Source organism: Hippoglossus stenolepis, chromosome 1 (assembly GCF_022539355.2).
Source record: "Hippoglossus stenolepis isolate QCI-W04-F060 chromosome 1, HSTE1.2, whole genome shotgun sequence".
NCBI lineage: Eukaryota > Metazoa > Chordata > Actinopteri > Pleuronectiformes > Pleuronectidae > Hippoglossus > Hippoglossus stenolepis.
The window spans coordinates 5586467-5606890 of NC_061483.1; the positions used below are offsets into that span (position 1 = coordinate 5586467).

Sequence of the window (20424 nt, forward strand, 5' to 3'; positions counted from 1 at the left end):
ACACAAACATCGAGAGCAGCTTTCCACTGTCTCTTAAGGGCTGTTATCCCTGCACTGATAAGCTAATGGATCAGTAATTTAGCCAGTAGGTGTAATGCGTTCCAACTGAGAAAAACCTGGGCGGTTACACAGCATCGTTTATACATGAAGAGGTGTCAGTGTTAAAACCACCACCCCTCTATCACACTAAAGAGAAAAAAAACGGAATATTATCTCTTTTGACATTTTAAATAATCAGGCAAGTCCGCTGTGGCTTCAAGCTTAATTGTATTTACTTTTAAATGTATTCAATTAAAAAAATAAAAGGCCACAGCCCATTAAAAAAAAGAAATATTTAAAAGGCCTCATAATTATCTTGACATTAAAAATAAAAAAAACAAGTTAATTAAACAACTATTAACATCGGGAATTATCCAGACACAGTGTTGTAATTGGGGCTTTTTTAGAAACGTCAACCTGATATGGTCGTGTCAGCTGCACCATCCCTGTGTCACGTTTCCAAAAATCGTATCAATGTCACACGGGCACCTTAAAGCAGCCCGACTATCTGGCACGAACAAAAAAACCCTCAAAGGCAACAAGGTAAATGACAGGAGTGTTTGTATTTAGGTGGCGAGAGGGACAATAAAGTCACACATCCTGACACAAGCTGCCTCTAACCCCCAACAGCCACAGCATGTGATGCAGCTGCGTCCAGTGGGGGTGACTTCATCACAGAAGGCTTCAGATGCATTATGGGTATAATTATGTCTAATAGCTCTACTTTTGAGTAAGGAGCCATTCGCAAATTGACTTGGACTAAATGTCAGCTAGACTCATTTTGAAGGAAGAAGAAAACAAAGCTGGTCCATACTCGATAGGGTCGAGATAGATTTTTGGCACTATAGCCTTAATTGATGGGACACAATCTAGGCGAGGTTCTCAAGCATCCACCCAAAAATTTTACTGATTCTTTCTTAGGTCATGACCCATCCCTCCACAACATTTCATGGAAATTGGTTCTGCAGTATTTGAGTAATCCTGCAGACAGACATCCAGACATACGGCAATGAAAACATAACCTCCCTTGCGGAGGAGGATAAGAGTAAACAGGCTGACAGTATTTGAAGATGTGGTTCGCGCTGCACCACACAGTGAAACGCTGAAACACGTCGTTTTGAGGGAGCTTAACGTCACCGCTCATCACACTTGGTCAAATTATTCAAGTGCTCCCCAAGCCTGACAGTCTCCTGCTGCTCTTTGCATGTTAATGAACAAGAAGGCCACAGTAAACTGTCACTTAACATTAACGAGGATATCAGCACTAAGCAGCTAGTCAGAGCACATAACCCCGTGTGGGAATATTCTATTTTACTGTATTTCTGCATACTACTGAGCACATTGAAGGGTTGGAGGGGTAAACAGTTCATCCTTACTCACAGAAATGGTTAATTACAGGAAGTAATCACAACATATCGCAGAGCACACATGGAAACCTTTTTATCTCAGGTCTGGAAACGTAACTGCCTCCTGGTGCGAAGCCAAAATGGCCATTTTCTGAAGCAGGACCACATCATTATTTTTAGATGAGGATGGAAGGACTTCACCACTTCACTGGTTGTATTGAGTGAGTGAGCCTTGTATTGAACTTTGTTTCGCTCTCTCTCTCTCTCTTTTAAAACAAAAAACACGAGATAAAAGAACCACAACAACAGTGTAATCTTGAAAAGGGGGGAGATAATGATGTAGGTTAACACGACAGATGAATCTGGTCGGAGTTGTTCGCAGGCTGCGCTCTTGCTGGTTATGTAAGTGCGGAGGGGAAGATGGATATGATTCACAGTGTTTCCTGCCAGTCACAGCGACCGGCAGCAACTAGCGATGGAGACTGTTGAATTTGTTTTAGCCGAGTGACGAAGCACAAACGAGAGAGAGAGAGATGAAGTGTAGATTAATAATCAAGTATTGATCGCTGCACACTCACTTTTAGAATTAGATTACCCACGCCTGGTTTGTTTATTACATGCCTGAAGAAATGCAAGAACTGATTTATTACCCTGTCAATAAAACTGGTTAGCACAAAATTGTAGCCTAGACCTCTTTACCCCCCCCTCTCTTATTATGTATGATATTTTAAAGACGTCGTCCGGGCTGTGACCCCCATCTTGGTTGCATTATTCACTTGTAGTGTTAGGTTGTGTGTTTGTCTCATAGACAACATGCACGACATGACAGCTCCTTTTAAAGTGAAGCCGAAAGTGTCTAAATCGCCCCCTGGTGGCTGGCTGCGGAATATGTCCTAAACCTCCTCAATGTTAGTGGTTGGGAAAATCTAAATACAAGTCTCAAAGATGGTTTCTCTCATGTTAGGTCGTTCTCATCACTGAGATCTGAGCACGTGTTTCTGCAGAACCTCGCACAGACTCTTTTGGCGTGAGATGCCAACATTCGTATCAAGGATTAGCATCGTCCATGTTTATATACAAGTCTGAATGAAGATGAATGCATGTGTTAGAATCTGTGTTACATCCTCTTTGTACCCGTCTCACTCTGGTGTCATAACAGTAACAGTTGAATGTGATGACAGGTTGCATTTGGGGCCGGGTGCGATGACTCAAGCCGTCATGTCGAGCTTGTACTTTCTCCTGAGAAACAGGGAGGGGCCTGAGCTCAGCGTGTGGCACATCAAGACATTCAAATACAAATCGGGTATTGAACAATTAACCATGTACCGATACCTTTGTCAATCCACATGTCCATCTGTGTCTAATAATCAACCAGGACAATATTTGAAGTTGTAAAATAAATTGAATTATCACTTGGTATTTTTGGGGGTCACCTTCACAAATGTGCTATTTATTCCAGACATGTATGTAACCTGTCATGTGACACTATCCCAGTGTCATAACGAAATACTATGATACAATATAAATATATGAATGCATGTGCTTTGAAGTTAACAAATGAAAAATGAACACTCGTGCATGACAACTAATTATGGATGACTATTTTTTATTCAGGGTCTATTTGGTGTTTTTGTGGTCATGCATAAATCAGTCATGATAAAAATTCAATTAAAAAAAACATCAAGTAATTCGTTTCCATGGCAACGGCCAAAGCTTCAAAGCATCTAGTCTTTTGGGAATAATTTGGATGTGGAGCAGTTATACAAAAAGAAACCACCTGATAATTACAACAGGATAAACAGCTCTGTTATATGGAGGCCAACAATTTAGAGCTACCTGGAGGAATCACCAGACAAAATGGCTTTGACGCACTTGTATTTTCTACGATTATTATATGTGAAGATATAGCTTCAGCCGACACCTGTCATATCTCCAAATATAAATATATTATACTTAAAATATTGTATTGTCAATATCTCCATTAGCACATACTTCTTCACAGTGACAGCTTTGCAGTACTAGACTTTCATCTCACTGCAGTGAACTTATTCTGGACCTATATTGACATTTTATAATTCTTATGCTCTTGTGTTTGACTGTTTTGTTTGATACAGGATGCCTGGATTTCCCTCGGGGTCAATAAAGTATCCATCTATCTATCTATCTATCTATCCATCTATATTACATTTATATTCCTTTGTATATTTTCTGTTACTTAATCGCTTCAGTGTTTTCTATCTTATTCCTTGTAGAAATTGTTTATGTGGACCAGAATAAACAGAATGACAGAATGAATGAAGTCTCACCCCTGAACGGTAACTAGGATCTTCTAGATAAATATACTGGCTCCTCTAACACGTACCAACTGTGAAAGATAGAGGCTGGTTGAAGTAGAAATACTCTCACAGTAACTGAGTGCGTGTACTTAGTTACTTCGCACTACTGCAGGTTTGACATTGAGTAAAAACAACCCAACAGAGATCAGGCCTCAATGACAAACACGTTTTGACCAGTGTGGGAGGTTAAAACCAGTTAAACCCCCCCACAGGAGACCAGTTCAGTGGAGGTTTAGAGGGAATTTCACCTACAACCTATGGAGATTACAGACGATGAGCTGGAGGTAACTGGGCTAATAACTAGAGATGAGGCGATGCTAACATCTCCCGGTGAATCCCACAGATCCGAGCCTGTAGCCGCAGGTGGTGTTTCCGTGTCCCCAGCTCCGGGACGAGGACCCGGGCCTCGTCCTCCACATCCCTTCCCCCGAACCTCCATCCTCTCACCCCCGCTCCGCTAGCACGACGGCTGTCACTACGCCACGGGTTGGATTAGCTAGCTAGCCGCCTAGCTGCTAACGCTAGCGTCCCCCCGCGGATAACGACACAAATGGATAAAACATGGTGGATTGTTAGGAGGTGGCTTTGTGTGTGGTGGTGATGATGGAATAAACCCAGCGGGGTTGAGCGGCTCGGGTGTCGGTGTGAAAGAGCGTCCTCACCTGGCCGCGTTAGCCGGTTAGCCGCTAACGCTCGCTGCGGAGCCAGCTGCTGCTGATGACGGCCTGGGCGGAGGGTGTCCTGCTCGGTCACGGAGGGAGAGAGGCCGCGCGGGGCGTCTGGATTCGGGCGTTTCTCGTGAAGACCGCGGTGTAGCACCGGGTGTGGAGGACGGGTTGTAGGGGCGAGCTGCGCCCGTGTGGTCCGGCGGGCAGAGGTGTGACTGATGATGGGAGGAGGTGTGCGTGTGCGTGTGTGTGTGTGTGTCCGCCTCTCCGCTCCGCTGCTTCGGTCAGTTCCGACCTGCCTCCTTCACAACATCCCCTCCGACAGCACCGTCAGTCCGCAGGGAGTTCCGCATACTCACGGTCCCAGAGGAGGGAAGCGACGAGCGGTGACACAGCCAGCAGGGGCGGACATCAGAGTCTGTGGTGACGGTGACAGCAGCAGTAATGTGTCGGTCAGGTTTTCACTGTGTTTTATCAAATGACAGGGCCGGTCCCAGCCTTTGTGGGGCCCTGTGTGTATGACGCCCCCCCCACCCCACCTCCATTCTAACTATGGCCAAGATCTCCGGGTAAAATCCGTGACACAACGGGAGGTTTTCTGCACAACATAAGCAACAAATCCTTCATATTATTACTACAAAAGAAACTACTAAAAAAAAAAAATGTTAAGAAAAAAATCCTGTGCTTTTATTTTGAAGGGGATTTTGATGGTATATATTGCTATTAGTCAGTTGTACACTACTCTTCAAGTACTTACTTAAGTTACTGAATTGTTATGTATGTTGTAATACCTTGTGACCGTAAGATGCACTTTTTTGGTTTTTAATTAAAATGCAGCTAATTGAGTGTCAAAGGGAATATTTCCCTCTCGAGCATCTCCACCTGCTGGTCGTTTTGGTTTATCATTGAACTTGTTTTTTTGTGTTGGCATACTGTGATATTCTGGACTATCTCAGGTTCAAACTGCACCATCTTTTCATTAAATACATTTGAGAAGTTGAAACTTTTCCTCGATTTGGGTCGCGGCTTGTCATTAAGGGGGGATGGTGGGTCCTGAAGCCAGACCAGTTGAGAACCACTGGTGTAGAGAACTATATAGTGAGTTCAAAAAAACTTCTTGGTTTTAATAACACATTTTTCTTTATTTTAGTTACTTTCTAAAATAGATACGATGTATGACAGCTCCCTAAAAACGACACCTGGTGGCCGGCTGCAGTATCGGTCATAAATCAAGCCTCAACTGTGTTAGTGGATGTGACACACGGACCAAATTTTAAAAAGTCAAAGTACACGTTAAATACATTTTTCACAAAGATCATTGTAGGTAGTTATTGTCCCACTGATGTACTGTATATTCAAGTGTTAATTTTTCTAGTAAGTTTGTTTTTACTTTGTTATTAGGCCAGTTCTAACAAAGTAACCGGATATATAATAAAATTCTATCTTGACTGGTGACAAATATCTGTGTTCATATAGTTTGAGGTGTCCAAACCCTTTTGGTATAAATGTTCAATGTAAAGGTCTTTACCTTTAAACACAATCTGATGTTTTTATATGTCATGCATCATGATTATAGTGCAGTGCGCTACAACATCTTCTGAGATCAATGAGGAAATCTTTGAGGGACATAAAAATAACTAAAAACATGGTGAGATAAAGACAAATTAATAAGTTTGACCCCTTAAATCAAGTCCCTGAGCATCAACACGTCTTAAGTCTGACGGGCAAACAAGTGATTCCGGTTCCAAACACATAAGCACTACAGCATAGCTTTAATTTATACTGTACATACAAAACAGAAGGTCTTCAGGAGTTACAAGTATTAAAATAGGTTTGCATTTCTATATATCAATATTGTTTAGTGTCACCCTTTGAGGACAGGAATTAAATGAGATCAGATGTCACTTACAGTATATACAGCAAAATTAACTGATACCTACATCATTAACATAACATGTACACCAAGAAACAAAGATTTCAGAGCCAACAACTTGATTCGAGTACAACACGAGAACATTTGTGTCCGTTGACCTGTGGGTCATTAGAACATGGTGGGAAACTTGCAAAGGCTCCTTTTAAATTCAGTGGTTTGAAGTATTTGGCCTCAAACAGCAAACCAGAAACCAAAATGGCAAACTTTACATTTCACTGAAACCCAAAGTTAAGTTTTGCAGAACTGAAACAAATCACTTATAATCTGCTTCTTTTAATTATCGATCCATCTGTCAAAAACAAATCCAAAAACATTAATACAAATGTTAGAGAGGGGGTGTCAGAAAATCCATTACAAACAAATGTGTTCCCATTTTGAGGCTATTAATAAAAAACAAAACCAGGTTTTTGAGAGGGAAGGCAGAAGGCTTCATACAATACATGGTCATATTTTGCCAGGTCACCGTGTGTTAGTGCCGAATGAAAGTGATCCTCAAGAAATTATTTTTACACGTCAGACTGAAATTAAGTTTAGGGACAAAGTTTGTGATGTCAGATGAACAGTGCAGCACATGGGCATGGAGCTGTAGATGTCTTGAGTCCACCTGTATGAACTAAAGCTGCTTTAACTGTGACGACTCTGCAGCTTGAAAATCATCCCACTGTTAAAACAAGCATGTTTGAATTCAATCAACCAACCAGGAGGGTTTTTTTCCATTCACATGCTGCTCAATTGGCCATTTTGTCATTTAATCAATCAAATGAAAAGAATCAATTGTATATATATCACAGATGGATTGAATGGCAGTTTACACAGAGGTCTATGTTTTTTTCCATGATACGAGTGGATCAGTGAATCCTGTGGTTTTTCCATTGATCTCTTCAGACTGGGTTTCAAAGACACACACACACTCCTCTCCTGTGCAACGGGGAGGGACATGAAACAGTAGAATCCTTTTCAGACAAGACATTTTAACAAGTCACAGTAGAACGTTGATGATGTCATTGTTAATGTTATAAGCAACACGCGTGTTTCTACTACTGCAGCATGCCAAAAATATCTGCTGTGAGAAAAGGATGATTTAAAGAATGATTTGACCATTAAGGAGGTTTTTAACTGAAACAAACACGATGCAAACAGACATGTTGGTACTTTACGTACAAATAGAAATAGAAAAAGTCTGCAATTCAATTCATCTGTCACCAAGTGCTTTACGAGACCAATTCAGATCAAATGAAACCTCATCCTGCCTGATGCCCCTGTAACCACACGGCTTTCACCTATTTGACAATGACAGTTCGGTTTTATCTGCTCATGTGAAGAATCATCGTCCCATTTTAGCTGTTAAAAGCTCATTTATTTAACAAAAGCCAAAAGAAACTGTCTCTGAACATGATTAAAAAAGCTCAACAAAAAGCTGAAAGTCTAATGTTGATACTTGTAAGTAGCTCCACACAGACAGCAAACACGCTGCAGTAGCACCGTCTCGTCCAGTTTCTTTTTTTTAAAGCCAGAATAAACATCACAACTATGTATTTACATTTAAATTCCTCTATCGACTGTTACGCAGCATTTTAAGTTTGCACTCCACAGGAGAAATGCCTGAAAATCACAGAATGAATATAAACATCTAGATCTCTGCAGTTACGACAATTAAAAATGTTTCTATTCATTTCCTGATGTCCTCTGCTCCACGTCGACGTAGATTTTTCTTTTAAAGAAGGCTTTGAAAAAGTCTGACCAGTTAAAGCTGTTTGTGTCGAGTAGCAGTTCAAGGAGGATACTCAGACGACGGTAGACCTTGTTTTTCTAATGTGTATTCAGTCACAGATGGTTTTTTTTATCAGTATCATTCGTATATTATCAAAATTAAAAGGCAGCTAATTTCTATGTATCCTGTTCAAACTGTCACGATGATTAGCCTATATCCAAATATGAAAATGATTGTACGGTTTAAGTATGAAATGAATAAAAGAAACTTCTTACATATACATCATGATGAATTAGGTGTTAATAGAGGTTCTTTCTATATTGATTCATGAACATAAACTTTGTGAGGGAGGGGTTTTTAAACTTATCGGAGGAGATTGACTTCCTTTTTTTAAACCAACTCTTCATCTTTACACGGAATTTGAAGACACTCGTCTATTTCGAGGTACCAGTGCGCTGTGTTGAAAATAGAGAAAATGTGTCACTTCACCATTTCCTGTCAACGAGGGCACGGTCTCTCTGTCACCTGCAGTTTGACTTTCTTGTGCGTTGGTTTGTGATTGTACAATCTCGTGGAAACTTCCCCTGTGTGCACTGAACTACAACACTTTTGTCCTGTGAAAATAAATATACAATTTACATGAAAGTTTTATGGGCATCTATAAATGACCAAAAGGGTCCCTTATGCACTTGGAAGAAAACTCAAGTCCTCTCTTAGAAATTAAAGAAGCGCCCCCCTCCCCCGATTCCCAGAGGTGTACTTCACATTACTTTACCTGAGCGACTACACCAAACGTTTGATTTCTGAACTGACATCAAAGAGAACAAACTATTTGTTGCCATATCACGATGCACAATACCGTCCAGGTGACCTACTGCTTCACCCCAACATCAATAACGTGAATATCAGATACGAATCTGCCGGAGCTCAACTCTGTATCCGGTTCCACCTATTGCACGTCTGCAAATCCCTGTTTTTCAGACCAAAACTTCAGCTGTAAAACGGAAAACAGCTCAAACCTGATCCAAACCTTCTGATGATTGTTAGAGGATGAGTACAGAACTGCACTAGAGAGACTTTCAACAAATATTAAATCAGATAAATGGCTTCGGAGCCTGATGCTGGTGTTCAATATTGCCACAATCATGTCAGCATCTACACAAGAGGAAGAACAACAAAAGGCTCGAAGAAAAAAGTAAGTGTCCACGTTTCTTCTCATGAACACAAAACCGTTCAGCAGTCTGTGTGAGAGCGAAGGGCAATGATGCTCTCCTGCCACGAGAAAATTAAATCTCAACGGCTTAAACCAGTCCGTGCGGGAAGAGGTCCGTGTCCCTGCTGGATGCCGTGTCAGTCTCGGACTTTAAAAGCCACAGGAGTGCGACACTAGGTTCGCAGTCACTCGTTGACGTCCCAGATTTCCGAGAGCAGCGGGGGAAGCTTCTTGTCCTGGAGGCGAAGGGCAAAGACCTGCTCCGAGTGGACGCTGCTCAGCGTGCGGAGGCTCACCAGCTTCATCAGCATGCGGGGGAACATCAAGTGATCCTGAGGAAACATTTAAAAAAAGTTTTTAAAACAGGAAGAGAGGACACTTTTTACCCTTCGATCAAGTCTACAATGTGTGTCGCAATGAGTCATGTTGCTTTTAGTTCAAATAAGAAAAACACAAAGTAACAAAGGCTCTGGTGCAGCTGCAGTAAAAGTTAAAACAGTTCCTCTATACGTCCTTTTCTCATCTAACACACAACCGAGCTGCTCAAACCGCCCCCGAGTCTGAACCAAAGGATTTAACCTCACCCCTGACCCAATGTGCTTGTTGTGATGACAGCAATGCTGACATACTGCCGGTCACAAGAGAAGTGCTTATGTAAACCACTCAGCACTTACATGCGGTCTCTTGATCATGATGTAAGAGCGCAGTGCGTCCACGTAGGGCTGCTGCAGCCGCTCCACCAAATCATGATCCTGCACATTTGGTCGATCTAAACAAAGTTCAACAAGCAAAACAAAGATTAGCAAACTGTTAATTCTCTAATTGCAACAGATTATCAGATTGTTTTGATCATTAAAGCCGTGTACATGGAGGATTCACTGCAGATTGTGTATGTTCTGAATTCTGACCTGCAGAGAAGATGTTGATAGCGATGAGCAGAGCATATTCGGCCTCGTCCAAGTGCAGGTCATTCATTCCTTTTGAAAACTCAAAGATGGGGTTGATGAACTCTAACTGAAGCCCTGCGGAGGAGAAGGTTGAGAGAGACACAGGGAAATAAGAGAGATTATTTTTAAAAGAAGAGAGAGTACACTGTGTCTTTAGCAGAGGGAAAGTAATTCTTTGAAACCTGAAACGTGAATTTGAAGTATCGTTACAGGCCTAGGATACAAATGTTCTATCAGACATACCAGTACCATACCATCAGGTAACAAGATGCAGCACCTCTGAATTACAGGCGGATTTAAAACGTGACTGTGGGGCTCTAATTGATTTCAAAATCAAAACATTCAAAAGTGGCTACGGCTGCTCCAACTTTATTTGAAGCATATAAAAACAAACAGGACAATCAGCTTGAGGGATATCGAATATTCATCTCCTCCATGAACACAAATGAGTAAATTCACCTGCTTTTGCGAAATCCTCCTTATTATAACTGAAATCCTTCAGAAACGTGATGCTGTCAATAGCAGGGTTGTACCGGCGTGACGTCTCCAGCAGCATGATCTGAGGGAGACGGACACATTCAGGTATTTGTTATATTTAGTTTTGCAGCAACATTTCCATCCATTCTAATGTTGCCTTACTCAAAAGAACGATTCTAGTCTCTTCCACACAGTGAAGCCTACAAATTTCTAATCAAACACTGGCATGAAATCGGAGTAAAAATCTAAAATCCCAGGGGTCAGTATCGGAAATGAGAAATCAATTGGGTGCATCCCTATAAATCAGGACAAACCTCGATGGTGGACGTCTTCAGCAGAGCGATCTGATCCTCCCTCGTGAGCTCCAGGAAACCAGGAAGCTGCTTCGCAAAATCCACGATCTCCTGGACTGACATGATGGCGAGCTCGGTGAAGTGGGCGAACCGCTGCTGACGCACTTCTCGGTTCTGCAAGTCCTGACTCTGAGGCCACGGCTGTTTGATGCACGCACAAAAAAAAATATACATTAACAAACACAAGCATATTTATGGATTGGTTAAGTTTTTACGAGAAATTGACGACAGATCATCTGTCAAAGTTCCTGCGCACATGAATACGTGTCGTCTATATAGCAGCTGTATCTTCTCCTTCACCTGCCAGGTTATAGCAGAATAACAGCCACCCACACTAAACACCTACGCAAATGCAGCATCTTGTTCCCCGAGGCGTTCACTTACCGTGACTTTTGGTCGTTCGAGGAAAGATCTCTTGTTGCATTGCTTCTGCATGGTCACCAGCTTCTCGATCATCTCCAGCTGCTGAGGATCCAGCGTGGCCACTTCCTGCGGAGGCGTGGGCGTGACCACGGTGGACGTGCGGGCCGCGTCCTCATCATGCTGCTTCTTCATCTTCTTTAATCTGATTTGCTCCTCAGAGAGGACACCTGAAGGTCAGAGGGGATCTCTCAGTTAAGAGGATCGCTTTCATTCTCATGTCATTCACTCTTCATGTCAAAGTACAGTGGAATTTACATTTTCTATATCTTTGAGCCTTTTGGTAAAAGGACAACTCACACTGCTCCAACATGCCGGCCTCCCGACACTTGCGCAGGCGACACTGCTGGCACTTGCGGCGCATGTACATGTCCATTTCACAGCGCCCGTTGTTCTTGCAGGAGTACTGGGCACTTTTGATGACGCTGCGTCGGAAGAAGCCCTTGCAGCCTTCACAGCTCAACACGTTGTAATGGAAACCCGAGGCCTTGTCACCACACACGCTGCACACCTCATTGCCCAACATCTTCGGAGCCGGCCCCTTCTTCCTCTTCACGGGCTGACCATCTACACACATGGAGTGAGGTGATAAATCATATTAAGTAGTTTGAAGCATTTCAGTCAGAGACATGCTTTTAGGCAGTAATGTGACTAAACAGGGATCCTGCAGGTTTCAACACGACTTTTTAGAGAATAGAGTAGAGAACAACACTTGAGGCGCTACATTCTCTATCAAACTACAGAAGGACACAGTGGGTGTGTACTGAGATCAGTTCTGACAATCAGTTCAATGTTGGTCTTGTAGTTTTATTGCAGCTTGCTAGTAACTGTATTGTTGAGACAGAAGTACAACACACGGAGACATTACAAACTATGCAGACCACCAAAATATTTCTGTTAAAAATAAAAACAACCATTATAAGGTGCAAAGGAAGCAGCATTAAATTGACGTTAATATAATTAAGATTTACCTTAAATATTTTGACATATTTAAGACCACTGCTCCCTGTGCACTTGAACAACATAATCAAATTAATAATAATAATAATAATAATAAAAAGTGTAACTATTAAAATCCAAACACATTCAATGAAACTTAGAAGAAAACCTTTCTCTGCAGCTAAGATGGAAAATTTAATAGAAACTTTCATTATGAAACAATACAGCCCGAGCTCACGGTGTTATTACAAAAAGATCTTGTCTGTGACAAACAGGTTTGTGCAGTGTGGAAGATAACACCAGCTACACACAGAAAGATACTGGATGACACATCACACACACGCACACAACACCCGACAACACTGTTGTATCAGGTGCTGACTGAATCTGCCAGAAAACACACAGCATCTTGACCAAATATATATATATATATATATATATAAAACTGAATCATCTACTGGAGCCATTTGAGTCATTCCTGCTCTGACATGATCGTTTTCAGAAAGGAAGAAAATAGAAACACAAAGGGCAGTGACATTAACAGAAACTGCCGTCCTGATTCATAAAGGGGAAACTTCATTTTCTTAAAGAAAACAATTTAAAGACTAAAGGATTCAGATGTAACATTGGCTCAAGTTGTATATTGAAGCCATTTCTCCCCTCTCACCTATGCTGCTGCCGGACGTGTCCCCAGCAGCTGGGTCCAGCTTGATGTCACTCGTCTCGACCGGCAGGGGGCTGCTCATCTCGGTCAGTGAAGGGCCGTTGTGAGGGGGGGCATGGAAGTCATCAGGCTGGGAGAGGTCAGCGAGCGACAGCAGGCCGCCGCGCTTCACTGTGGCGCCTCCACTGCTCTCCTCAACCATGCAGTCCAGCTGCAGCTCAGAGGCCCCTTCAAACACCTTACTCTCATCTGACAGAGGAGACACACACACACACACACACACACACACACACACACACACACACACACACACACACACACACACACACACACACACACACACACACACACACACACACACACACACACACACACACACACACACACACACACACACACACACAAAACCATCTTCAATTCCCTCGGTACGTTACACTGATACGTTTCCAGCACAAGTTTCCACTTGTCGTTATCAGTTTGGGCCATTGTCCAAAATAAACTTTTAGCGTACATTAGCCAAGAGGTGGTACACAACAAGCACACAAAACACATGGAATAAATACGATTTATGTGAAGGTAAGTATTTGAATTTCGGCCATTTAAGAAATGTATTTATTTATTTTAAAAAAAAACATAAATGCACATGTTTTGCTGCATTGTTAATTCTGTCAAATCAAAGCTTTCATACTGGCACATATCAGCAAACTGATATTGATTTGACAGTGAAGGGCTCCTATCAGCGGACATCATCAGCCAACTGATAAATGAGCCGGGCTCTACTGATAACATGTCAAAGAAGCGTCTCTCACCATGACCAACATCTGGGATATCAGTCACAGACAGCGTGGACATCTTCTGCACAACAGTTTGTCATTACGAAACCAACGTGCACCTGTGAAGCACAGACAAGAAGCAGATTTGATTAAAGTGGTAAATTTACGAGTATGACCACTAACCGAGGGGAAAGCTAAATCTCCTGAAGCAACATTATACCTGAGATAGACAGAAACACTATGTTGGCCACCACCTGTTACTTATCTAATGGTGCACAACTTGGATTCATGTCAAGTTGCACCAAACATTGTATTTAACTTAGATTTGAATTCATTGCACAGAGTTCTTTCTGTTGCCAACAGAAGTGTCATAAACAGGAGAGGATTTCTGTCACTATGGGGAGATTGTTTAACTGTATATAGGTTTTGTACAGATTTAAAACAGAGACGAGGTTAAATGACAAAAGTGAAGCAAGTTATCATTCAAGTTCTTGGAAATATCTAAAATATGAAAAGTCTTGTAGTCAACCGGGACCCTGCCGACAAATACGTGCATACAGGAAAGTCGACAGGCCGTGAAAGCAGAAATGAAAGTCTGTCATGCGCCCCATATGGATGCATTTCAGGAAACTGACTCAGCAGACACTCGTGCCTTATTATTTTTAAACAACCTGCAAGAAGGAAAATCAGGTTATAAAATATCCATCCTTCTGCAGTTTATCTCACACGTTAGCCCCTTCTGATTTTGTAATATTACATCCTTTTGTAGGATGAATGAAGCGGGTAAAATCCTCTACAACTGTTTATATAATATAACATTGTCATATGCATTTCCTGGAAGATCAATTCAATTCGCTGTTGCCTTAAAAAAAAGGCAAAAAAAAGTTTCGGAACATTGCTAAAAATGGTCCAATGCTACCAGAACAAATACTTTCAGTTCAATTTAATTATATTTTTATCGCACCATATTTATCTCAAGGCTCTTTACAAAGAAAGGGTGAGACACTGGAGAGTGGAGAGAAATAAAAATTCAGAAACCTCTTGCACAACCACTAACAGGGTGAACGGACACCTGCCTCTACAGGTTGAACTGGTACTTAAGTTTAAACAGTATAAAAGAAATCTATTACGTCATTATTGCTTAACTTGAATTTTTAGAAACCTGAGACGTGTTTGATTCCTTTGTGAACAATCCAAACTAGAACTGAACTGTTTCAAGCAAAGAATTCCTTGTTTATTTTATGTATTTTTTCCCGAATTTAGTTTCGGTGAACACATGAGAAACGCAGCTTAGCAACAATAGACAGAAGAGACATAATCACATCATCATCACCAAGAAAAATCTGTTTGATGTTAACGTGTAAATTCAACATAGTGACAGAGAGAGAGGAAAAAACTTGTGTGGTTTTTAATATATGACCACAAGCAATTTCACTTTTCCATGAGTACAACACAGGGTCATTTCTTAACTTCTCACAAAAGCTGATCACAGGTTCAAGTCAAAAAAGTCAAAATTTCCAATGGTAGTATTTACTGCACGACTGGATTTCTTTTCTTTTCAGGAAGAAACAACAAATGTCTGTTTTAAATTCCATAAACTCTGGTCAGACTACGTGGACGACAAATTAAAAGGAAAACTTCTATGGAACATTGAATGAAAACGCTAAAGTGGTGACGGCAGTAACTTTCCAAGCCCAACAGATAATCGCGTAAACATGGTTTTCATGTGGTGAAGTAGAAGAGCACTTGTTCGAGAAAGCATATAGCTCCACCAACAATCCCATACATGTCTGTCTAGCTCTTATTAAATAAGAAATGATAATCTGCACCATATTCTACAAACTTGTGGATGTAAACAGCCTAAATACGTCTGGTCTTTGCATCACAATTCAAAAATGATTTGTCTGAGAAACTCATGAAACTTTTGAACTTGCAATGTTCAATGATAAAAGAATTTCCTCAATGTGCCCCTTAAGCCAGACCTGCAAAAACATGGTTAAATGGTCCAGTAGTTTTTCAGTATCGCAGCTGAGACGCAAACAAACAAACTCTTTGGCAGAGATTAAGAGGCTATTGTTGCAGCTTTAAGATAAAAGCTTCCACACAGGATGTAGTAGAGTTTCATTTGTGGTTTCTGGCTTTTTCAATGATAGCAGTTATTGTAATAGGTTAATGCGAAAATGAGGAAAAGTATGATTATGACAAATACCATATTTTTCTAATATAATCGTCAGAATGCGGCAGTCACATTGCTATTTTACTGACAGAATCAAAGTCTAATAGGATTTTCTATAAAAGTCGACATTTAGAACCATTTAAATGAGAAAGCAATCTCGCTCTAGATAACATCAGTCAACAGATAAATAAAACCAGAAGGACCACATTTTTATACTAAGCCCCACTCCGCTCAAATGAACCTGCTCCACCGACTCTGTGACAGGCATCGATTTCCACTGATCTTACCTCTGAAGTCGATGTCTTATTTACCGCCGATGCATCTTCCCCACGCGAGTCCACAGCCTCAGTCTGTCAATGTCCCCGCGCCGACGGACGACTTGCTGGAGCGATGAGCCCTGATGCCAAAACCACCGTGAGTCACTGGGCTGAGGTTTAATGACTTGATATCTTGAAGAGCGCGAGGAGAAAAGAAGACAACTCTCTTTCCACTATGCCCTATGGGAGACAGGAGGGAAAACAGACAGAGAGGAGGAGGGGAGGGGGGGGTGAAAGAGGAAACACAAGAGGTTACTACTGGTCATGTATGGCTCCCAACTCCCCACAGAGCTGTGGTGTTCCAGCCTTTTTCACTTTTAGGAAGCAGATTTTACTAAGAACAGCCTCATGCCACAGACACACACACCCCTCAGAATAACCCCAAGCTTTCTACAGTTCTTTCAAAGTAAAACCACTAATGTGGTCCAGTGAATAAGATGAAATACTACCAGAAAGCCTCTCTCAAAGAAATGTCACACAGCATAAGAGAGGGGGGAATCCCAAAAGCAATACTACATCTAGATTGAATGCATCAATCAGTTAACAGTAAAAGACTAATGTGATATTCATATATTGGGAAACCACAAATCATGAGTCTAACGTCATGTCAGCATTGCAGATCATGATGGACGTTTTGATGAGATTTTGATCTTTCCGAAGCAGGTGAACAGCAACAGTTGTTTCACAGGCTGCGTATTGTCTGCTAATCCAACAGGTATCAAGTTTTATTGGGCGAATTCACATTCTGCGGTCGTAAAACATTTCTACTCTTCCTGTGACCTTATGTCATCCCCACCCTGAGTCCTCTGCTCCGGTCCAATGTCCCCTGCATCTTATCAGTCAGTCACCTTTGTCCGTGTGCGTGTTTTCATAGACGACTGGAAATGAAAGCACCAACGAAAATCAATCACAAACAGAATAAAACCAAAAGGCACTGATTATATTTTACACTTGACAACCTTGTCTCGTTACTCACACAGTCATGTGTTCAGTATACATCTACTAGTATGCTGTTAAAAAGCCATCACACGTATAATGAACCGGTTCCCTTGATTACAACCTTCTACAGGTGAATATAAGTTGCTAGTCAGTGCAAAACTTCATCATCCAAGTATGAAAACCAAACAGGATGAGTTCTGGTTGCACATATGTTTGCTGACATCAGATTATCAGGTGTAAATATAACAAATATAATATAATTGACTAATGTTTATTTAGCAATCACTCAACTGCTCAGTTAATTGTTAACAAATGAATCACCAGCGAAATATTCTCGACATTCCTGGATAGACAGAGGATGTGGAGACTAGAGATGAGGCTGAATATGCCTGGTCTGGTGTCGGCGAGTATACGTCTCTATGCACTGTTCTGATACCGCGTCCTTTAAGTATATGTATATGTTTTTATAGCAGTGAAGAAGTGATTTCTGGATAGTGTACCGTTAGACAGAGCTAGCTAAAATGTCTGCAATTTGACAATCTTTCACACTGGAAAGTTCCACGTGTAAAATGGCGATACGTACGCAGGACTTCAGTTTTGAGGGGTGGCGCTAGTGTTGCCAATTACAACTCTAGCAATCTCATAAAACCACTTCCATTCAGGGTTAGTAGTACGCAACTGTTAGAATATGTTCTACAAGTTGTGGTTTGTCTTTAATGCACTGGAATCGGATCGGTACAAAGTCCAGGTATCGCATTTGGCATCGGGAAGGGGAAATGTTTTATTGGAACATCTCAAGTGGAGACGTATCGTCCATCTTCCGTCTTTGATTTCACTGCAGATTTCTGCCCCTGGCTCGTTGCCAACCCCTCCCTAAACGATATAAAACCAAACACTGAATCTGTTACTCAATCAGGTTTTCCATTGTTGCTAGGGAAATAACAAACCCCCGAAAATATTACACCGATGTGACATTTTCCGTTGGAGAGAACACGTGGAGGGTTTACACGGCGTTTGTGAAAATGACTACTACTTCCCTCTCAGTACACCCGATTGTACAAATACAGTCAGCACAAGCGAGTGGGAAACGTCCTTTTCTCAAAGTCTCAGAGCCCCGGCGGATGCAACTCTCCCTGGTGAAGCAAAAACGGACAAACCCACTCAGCAACAAGTCAGAGTGAAAGCAAAGAGTCAGTGCTTTCGGGAGTCAGTGGCTCCACGGCGACTGTTCCCATGAATGAAACACGAAAACCAGTGATGGAAGAAGAAGTGGTCGATCCAGTGGTGCAAGGCCCTGCAGACCCACCCAGTGTTTTCACTTCTTCTCCCTGAAACAGCTCGTGTGGCTCGGGTCAACACAGGGTGGAGACACACGTCCGGTCCACCCGGGTTATTAAGAATGATAGAGATGTAACTCCTGACTCACACTGTGGGGGCAGGTGTGATCACCAACATGGAGGAGGAGAGAGAGCTGACAAAACAAGGGGCACTCAAAGACACGTGTGGGTGGATCAATGACATTCAGAGACGACCACGATTAGACAGACACAGACAACCACCAGGGATAAAGACAGAGAATTAGGAATCAGACTGTCTCAGCCCTTTGTCTGGAGACATTAGCCTCCACAGTTAGCTTAGGTAGATGTTGTCCACAGGCTCACGATGACATTTCGCAACCGGGAGAACTTTGTTGACGCTTAAAAGAGCAAAACAAAAGTAAAACGACTTAAATCACATGTGACAGGTTTGAATCTGACACCTGGTTAGAAAGGTTGAGTGGCTGTTTCCAAACCACAGACCTGCGAACATCACTAGCCAAGTTAGTTAGTTAGTTAAGAAGTCCCCTGCTAGTTAGCTAGGAGGTAAACACAAAGTTAGCCTGAACTTGGGCTTGTGATGACGTGAGTTTGAACGCGAGCGGTGAGCGCGGGTGGATACATGATAACAGATTAGCTCAGATTAGCTTCGATGCTCAGTCCGAACAAGGCCGATATTGTTCACGTTAGCTCAGCCCACCCGCACTCCGGAGGAACTCCCCGCTAACACCTTGAGCTCGGCTAGCTGAGCTAACGCCCCGGTGGCACGAGGAGGAGAAGAAGAAGGTGACGTCGGTGGATTTACCGGAGGTTTCCAGGCGGTTGTTGATCCGGTGAGGGCGACTCCGTCTCCGGCTGTGGTGCGTGTTGACAGCGGCTCTGACAACCGACGCTAGCGTGTTAGCTCGCTATGCTAACCAGCGTACATCCATCATGTGATCCAGCGGCCCGGTCTGAGGCTGCGGCAGGAAGCAGCTGCTCTGCCCTGCGGGAGGTCTTACAGGCAGCGGGGGTAAACGACGACTGCTCTGCCCTGCCGCTGGTCTTACAGGCAGCAGGGGTAAATAATGACTGGTCTGCCCTGCCACTTGTCTTACAGGTAGCAGGGGCAAATAATGACTGCTCTGCCCTGTCACTTGTCTTACAGGTAGCAGGGGTAAATAATGACTGCTCTGCCCTGTCACTTGTCTTACAGGTAGCAGGGGTAAATAATGACTGCTCTGCCCTGCCGCTGGTCTTACAGGCAGCAGGGGTAAATAATGACTGCTCTGCCCTGCCACTTGTCTTACAGGTAGCAGGGGCAAATAAAGACTGATCTGCCCTGCCACTTGTCTTACAGGTAGCAGGGGCAAATAATGACTGCTCTGCCCTGTCACTAGTCTTACAGGCAGCAGGGGTGTATGTCAGGTATCTGTGACCTGCTGTCAGTCTTACAGGCACCATGGGGGTGTCTGGTCAGTGCTTTGCCCTGCGAACAAGAGGTTCATGGTCACATCTTGCCCTGCGGAGTGTCTTACAGGCAGCAGGGGGCATGTAAGTGGTGATGTTCAGGAAGTCATACGTAAACATTCAATGTCCAGCTTATATATTATTGTCCCTCTTCTATTCTCTCATCTGTAAACCTCTTATTTACGTCCTTTTGTTTTCTAAGTGATCCTTAAACAAAACAATCACTTTGTCAGACATAGAACTTATTAAGAAAGTTCTACTTTAACCCCGTCTCAAAACTCTTTTTTTAAAACTGCATATTGACAGAAATATCTGATTGTTTTCCATTTGGCCAACTTACATGATGTTTTAATCACTGTTAATTTATTTATTCTGTTTTGTAAGGTGTGAAAGGCGCCTATAAATAAA

At 42.3% G+C, this 20424-nt stretch overlaps 2 protein-coding genes across 43 annotated transcripts in view; both read right to left on the minus strand.

The window, feature by feature from the left end:
* madd (MAP-kinase activating death domain) overlaps positions 1-4885 on the minus strand; it is a 46351-nt gene extending 41466 nt beyond the window's left edge. For 25 of the 40 annotated variants that reach the window (XM_035162221.2, XM_035162244.2, XM_035162236.2 and 22 more), the window contains exon 1: positions 4384-4884. The gene's annotated coding sequence lies outside the window, so the exon portion shown is untranslated. Of the gene's footprint in view, positions 1-4383 lie in introns of all 40 variants that reach the window. The other 15 variants (XM_047340641.1, XM_047340659.1, XM_047340670.1 and 12 more) reach the window with 2 other exon arrangements.
* A 1259-nt stretch (positions 4886-6144) lies between these two features.
* On the minus strand, positions 6145-19675 carry nr1h3 (nuclear receptor subfamily 1, group H, member 3). Of its 3 annotated transcripts, XM_035162272.2 has the most exons (12): positions 19373-19675; positions 17109-17190; positions 16283-16492; positions 13856-13938; positions 13050-13295; positions 11702-12010; positions 11408-11613; positions 10985-11164; positions 10653-10752; positions 10155-10268; positions 9921-10015; positions 6145-9578 (listed from the first exon to the last, which is right to left on the minus strand). In XM_035162272.2, exons 4-12 carry the CDS (start codon positions 13896-13898, stop codon positions 9432-9434), a joined length of 1440 nt encoding a protein of 479 aa, XP_035018163.1. In that variant the 5' UTR covers positions 13899-13938; positions 16283-16492; positions 17109-17190; positions 19373-19675; the 3' UTR covers positions 6145-9431. The 3 variants fall into 3 exon arrangements, with proteins under 3 accessions (XP_035018163.1, XP_035018154.1, XP_035018171.1); XM_035162263.2 differs by lacking the exon at positions 17109-17190; XM_035162280.2 differs by lacking the exon at positions 17109-17190 and having other exon boundaries at positions 11744-12010; positions 19373-19669.
* Positions 19676-20424: the final 749 nt, after the last annotated feature.

Excerpts from the sequence above, each read along its gene's own strand:
- nr1h3 (XM_035162263.2), bottom strand. The coding sequence starts at position 13,898 with ATGTCCACGCTGTCTGTGACTGATATCCCAGATGTTGGTCATG. Across the intron at positions 11,165-11,407 it reads TCGAACGACCAAAAGTCACG|CCGTGGCCTCAGAGTCAGGA; the intron begins GTAAGTGAACGC and ends TGCATCAAACAG. Across the intron at positions 10,753-10,984 it reads TGAAGACGTCCACCATCGAG|ATCATGCTGCTGGAGACGTC; the intron begins GTTTGTCCTGAT and ends CGTCTCCCTCAG.